Below are 5,549 nucleotides of genomic sequence, written 5' to 3'. Positions count from 1 at the left end.
CTCCCCCTCCCCCTCCCCCTCCAAATAGCTGCCAAAGGTATTTTAGGCATACACACGTACTCTTCTATTCATGACAAAGGATGCATAGAGCTTATATCATAATTAAGGGACCGTTTACCACTACAAATTAGGTAATTGCTAACTGTGTAAGGGGTTGTTTACCTAAATGCTTACCCAGTAAGTGCTTAACGTTAGAAGTTAACACTATAATTTTATTTTATTAGGTAAGATTGTAGTATATCAAAACGTATCATATACAACAATTTACGTGGTAAGTGCTTACCCGGATAAGAGTCGTCACCCTCATTTACAGGATAAGCATTAATTACCGGATCAAGTAAAAGTCCCTCCTAAGCTTACGAAATCAACATCTTGGTCAACATCATGGATAGGTAAAGAGGGGCTTGGTGGTAAGCGAAAACGGTAAACGAGTAGTAAACAACTCCAAACCACGAGTAACGAAATACGAGGTATTATAATCGTACTGAATCAGAACTCCATCTTCTTCTATAACACATCACAAGAAAAAGGTATTTAAATTAAACATACAAATAACTTTCATTATCTAAAAATAGAAGTTCTCCAAAAATATCTGCCCTAGAAAGTTACCAAAAAGAGCATCTATCAAGAAATCTATAAAAAACCATAAACTTGAAAACCAGCAGAGAATACATATGGCTTCATGCATAATAATGTAAAAGGTTCTTTTCATAGAACTAGGAAACCATACCTGAAGAACTGGAGCTTTTGTTGTGTGTCCTCGTTATGCAAATTTGAAGTTTGTACTCGGGAACATCGTGCTTGTAACCGACAAACTGAATGAAATGGTTTACGTGATTTTCTTGTTCATGTTTGAAAAAAGTTGGCGCATCTGAAATCTCCAGAACAAGAAATAGGCGAAACCAAAACCGATAAGAACGTATACCCAAATCGCCTCATCTCCGCTCTCATCCTCTGACCTTACCTCCAATATACTGAATTGATCCCTTTGTAAATTGCCCATCATTCCTTCTTTCAAGTGACCGTATAACACGTACACCCTGTCCTCTGCTCCTGTGGTCACTGAGGTGGGGAATCTGTCCGAGTCAAGGGCAGTTTCGTCATACACCACACCATCACTCCAGCTATCGGAACTCTTGATGAAGTATAGCTTGTATTGTGACACCACCAAAAGAACACCATCACTCCTAATCGCAATCCCATCAGGGGCTGTCAATGCCCTGTTTAATTGAACCTTTCTTGCTGTTCCATCTTCGGAATCGACTTTGTATAAGTTGCCGGTATTTGACTGAACAACAAGGAGGTAGCCTTTACTAGAGTACGCAATGCCGTTGAGCCCACACGAACTGTAGGGCGTGGTAGGGTCCACGGGTGTTTTTTTGAAGATTTTGGATTCAGATAAAACAGAAACTTTACCTTCAAGATCAACCTTCCAGATCAAATTGCTGGCGGAGTTGGTCACGAAGGCGTTCCCAGAGAAATCAACGGCCACGTCATTGGCTCCAGACGATGAGGTGGTGGATGCAGGGTCATGGAGTGTGGCAAGAAAGAGACGACGGTGGGGGGTGCGTAAGTCATAGGCTGCAAGGGCACAATTGGAAGGATCTGAACGGGGGTGGACCACCACTAGCACACGGTTACGGATGACATCCACAGTGATGCCGAGGAAGGAAGAGTCTTCAGGGAGGGAAGTGTCGGAAACAAGGGTGTTGACAACACCAGCATCAGACACGGATAGGAGGGTTGGATAGCGGAGGGAGCCAACGAGGAAGTGCTGGGCTGTTGGGTCCCATGACATAGACTCAGGATAAAGGTTGGGTGACCGGAAATTGATTAAATGGGGTTTGCTTGCAAAACTTGGGGCTTGGAAGAGGCTAAAAACAGTGGTGAAAATAAGTATAGAATTGGTTATGGTGAAAGACATGATTGTTGTAAAAAATTCCAATCTGTTCAAATCAAGAATTTGCTGTAGCAGTAGTTCAAATTGGAAGAGATCTCTCACCTGAAAACAAATACAAAAGATTTCATATAAGTGCTTGTAGATAGTTTGGTGACTTCTCTTGTAACAGAAGTTAGAATTTTGCCACGGTCAAACCAGACATAAAATAGTTACTCTTCTTTCTCAAGACAACAGAAGGTCAACAGATGGAGATTAAATGCTGTATCCAATTTCATATTTATCATACAGATGAACAAATCCCCAAAACCGGTGACTTGGTAAAGATAAGGCTCATCAGCTCTGCAAGGCTTGGGGAGGGAAATCTTTGTACAGTCTTCCTTAGCATATTTGCAAACGTGTAACTGTTATGCATCCCATGACCTTCTAGTCACAAAGAAGTGAAGGACTAAAGGAGTTATGTTTCCGTGAACAAATCGTTCTAGGATTCTAAAGTCATATAGGCCCTTGTTAAGATCAATGCTTACACACGAGTAGGATCAATGTTCACAACAGTGCACAATGATATTTGTACAGAAAATAAATAAACATGACAACAATACCTGAATGGTTTATCAATTTGTCTTACATTTAAATTCTAGGGTTATTATTAGATCTCGTGAATTCCACAATTCATACAAAGAAAAGGCAACACCAATTGTAAGCAAATCGAAAACGTATAAGAACCACAAGGGCTGTGGCGTAGTAATTGAGGCCATGGGAGATGTGGAATATCCCATTTGGTCAGGGTTCGATTCCAGGCCTACACAACAATTGTGCATTAAGTTTATCCGTGTTGATTTCTTGCGATCACAATTTGCCGGGATTAGTCCACGCATAGCCCAAAACACCCTTCAGAAAAAACTTATAAGGCTGGAACTAGTGCTTATACTATCGGAATCACGCTCTAAATCAACAACATTCAACAATCGTGATAACCGATAAGGACTTCATGTCTCTAGAATTGAGTGTGTGCTTCATGGTAGTGCTATTGCTAAATTCATACAAGAATCTGGTGTACATCTATGGAATTGAACACATAATTGACTAAGGATCTGAAACATAATTCTTATGCAAGGTCCGAAAATCCATAGCTTCAGGTAACCAGTCTAGTTGATTCACCTCAAAAAGAATCTCAAACCCTACGTCTTGGTATCTCCGTAATTTGTAAAAGACAGATCAATCATCGTAACAATGCCTCTCGAGGTCTTCCTCCATTGTTCCAATAATACGCCAAAAAAACAACAAATTTGACTTCAAAAAACAAAATTGGTAGAAAATAAATAGAGATTAGGGTTCCAAACCTGTTATTGGATGCGGTGTCGATAAATCTTCGATGCAGATATCTAGGTTTCTGCAAATTTCTATAAGTTAGCAACTTAATAACCGATTTAGAATACAGAAACAATAGATATCTAAAATTCCCCAATGAGTGGAATGTCTTCTTTACTTGTTCATGTTCATCTTCATCTGATGCTTTTGACTTTTGACAGTTCCAATGGGAGTTGAAATTTCGTTTTGCTATCCAAACTTTTGGGCGTTTCTCAATTTTGCCCCACTAGTTCCATTTAATTCATTCTAACATGCTTTTATCTTATTCTGATGCTTTTTCATCATCTCGGTCAATCAAGTCCATTTTTTAAGAGATGGCCAAATGGGTCTGGTCCACCTCAGGGCTTGTGAAGGACCGGGACAATGGCCGACTTAGAACCGGCCTGGTCCAAGACCGATTGAGACTGGTTTGTGACTGTTGGTTAAAGGCCGGTTACAATTTTCGTCGAAAAACAAAGCTTAGTCCAAGACCTGTTATAGGCCCGACCCGGGACCGCCTCGATTTTCCCAAAAGAAAAGTATTTTTAAATGTATTTCTTACTTTTTAAGTATATCTTATTAAAGACCAATTCTAAAATTATAATAAAACGTATTTTTTAAGTGTATTTAATTGTTCCATTTCCCTCTGTTCACTATATATAAGTCATATGGTATATGAAAGAAGATAACAATTCACAAACTTTCATAATTCTCACAAAAAATGTATTTTTAAGTGTATTTATTGACCCAATTGCTTATTTTCCGGTCTAATCCTAGTTATGCCAAACCTCAAACAACTCGTCATGTCTAATTTAACCCAAGTCCTCTTATTTTATCCAATGTTCAATACAATTCAATCCATTTCTGTCTGCGTACCAAATACAATATAATAGATTCATTCAACAAACATAGTGTTTTAGACAACTTAATTTTACGAGCTTGGCAACAACTCAATCTTATCACAAAAATCTAGTTTTTGAATTTGATAGTATATATTATCGTATTTCACATTTTAGATTGTGAAAGAAAAAAGACAGAAAAATAAAAACAAAAAATAATTCCAGATTAAAAATATCAATCGTCCATAAGTCAATAAATATGGCTAATTTATAATGTTATGTTGTATTTACGGCTTTTATATATGTTTAGTACGTTAGAAAATATAAATACAAGTAAATAGGTATAATATGAAAATAAATTAAATATCTATACTATATTATAAATCATTTGATAAAAATTCTTAAAAATTATTTTTTATGTATCAAGTACTGTTTATTGATACATTTTACTTAAAATTCAAGATTATCAAGTAAATTGTCTGTATATACAATTTATTATAGCTCCATGTTTGAATTTTTGTAACTAATCACATATAAACATAATCAAATTCTAGAAAAGTATTTCATTTTAAATATAAAAAATCTAAAATATATTTAAGATAATTATTGAATTTAAAATATTAAATATTATATTTATAAAAAAATTATATTATTAAAAAAATAAAATGTTTTAAATATTTAATTTAATATTAAAATCGATGTTTTTTAAAAAAAATTTATGATACCTTTATATTTATATTTTTTTCGAAAAAATAAAAACAATTTTTTTTCGATAACATATAAAATTGTATTATAACATCAATAAAAATAAAATAAAATAAAATATTAAAATTAAGATTTACCTTTGCTAAAATTACAATAAAACAGTAAATGAATTCCTGTACGTAAAAAGGAGAAGCTCAAGAAGTCTGGAAACTTACCATTTTGCACGGCTAAGAGAAGAACACCCACACACGTGATCATCTGCCCATCAAAGCCGAGAAGATATTTTCTCAAACTTGAAGAACATTCTACACATCTTGAACCGTGAATTCCAAAGATATTTTGGGATGCTGATTGATATTTAGCAATTTGCATGGACCCACTTCATCAAACCGACATTGAAACCATTGGTTGTGTTCTATATAAACCACCTTCCTCCGCCACCGTCTACCGCCGCATGAATTTTACAGCGAAGGGGAGAGTAATCAAACCGACATAGAAACCATCCTTGTTTGTGATTTGGGAATTGAAGAAATTAGACGGAGATGGAGTCCAGTCAAGAGTCTTCCTCATATTATAGTATTCTTGGCGTTTCTATGGATTCCTCCGATGATCAGATCCGCCGTGCTTATCGTAAGCTTGCTATGGTATTCTTCTCGTTCTAGCTCGATCGATCTGTTGCATATATGATTTTGTTTATGAACAGATTCTGACACTACAAAAATGCTGGGTATCAGCGAGGGAAAATTCCCTCGCTGATC

General features: G+C 36.1%; 2 protein-coding genes across 4 annotated transcripts in view; one reads left to right on the top strand and one right to left on the bottom strand.

Moving 5' to 3' along the window:
* Window positions 1-538: 538 nt before the first annotated feature.
* Window positions 539-3,427, bottom strand: LOC112523654. Of its 3 annotated transcripts, none has more exons than XM_025133339.1 (3): window positions 3,387-3,427; window positions 3,241-3,290; window positions 539-2,002 (listed from the first exon to the last, which is right to left on the bottom strand). In XM_025133339.1, the coding sequence occupies exon 3, from the start codon at window positions 1,922-1,924 to the stop codon at window positions 830-832; it is 1,095 nt and encodes a 364-aa protein (XP_024989107.1). In that variant the 5' UTR covers window positions 1,925-2,002; window positions 3,241-3,290; window positions 3,387-3,427; the 3' UTR covers window positions 539-829. The 3 variants fall into 3 exon arrangements, with proteins under 3 accessions (XP_024989107.1, XP_024989108.1, XP_024989106.1); XM_025133340.1 differs by having other exon boundaries at window positions 539-871; window positions 965-2,002; window positions 3,241-3,392; XM_025133338.1 differs by having other exon boundaries at window positions 3,241-3,392.
* Window positions 3,428-5,080: 1,653 nt separating this feature from the next.
* LOC112523327 (chaperone protein DnaJ-like) overlaps window positions 5,081-5,549 on the top strand; it is a 2,168-nt gene continuing 1,699 nt past the window's right edge. The window contains exon 1 of the mRNA XM_025132882.1: window positions 5,081-5,435. Within this exon, the coding sequence (XP_024988650.1) occupies window positions 5,334-5,435 (102 nt within the window). The 5' untranslated portion in view covers window positions 5,081-5,333. The remainder of the gene's footprint in view (window positions 5,436-5,549) is intronic.

The sequence above is a fragment of the Cynara cardunculus genome (assembly GCF_001531365.2).
Source record: "Cynara cardunculus var. scolymus isolate 2C chromosome LG 12, CcrdV1, whole genome shotgun sequence".
NCBI lineage: Eukaryota > Viridiplantae > Streptophyta > Magnoliopsida > Asterales > Asteraceae > Cynara > Cynara cardunculus.
The sequence above is the reverse complement of the archived record's forward strand: the minus strand, read 5'-3'. Positions and strand labels throughout refer to the sequence as shown.

Excerpts from the sequence above, each read along its gene's own strand:
- LOC112523654 (XM_025133339.1), bottom strand. The coding sequence starts at position 1,924 with ATGTCTTTCACCATAACCAATTCTATACTTATTTTCACCACTGTTTTT.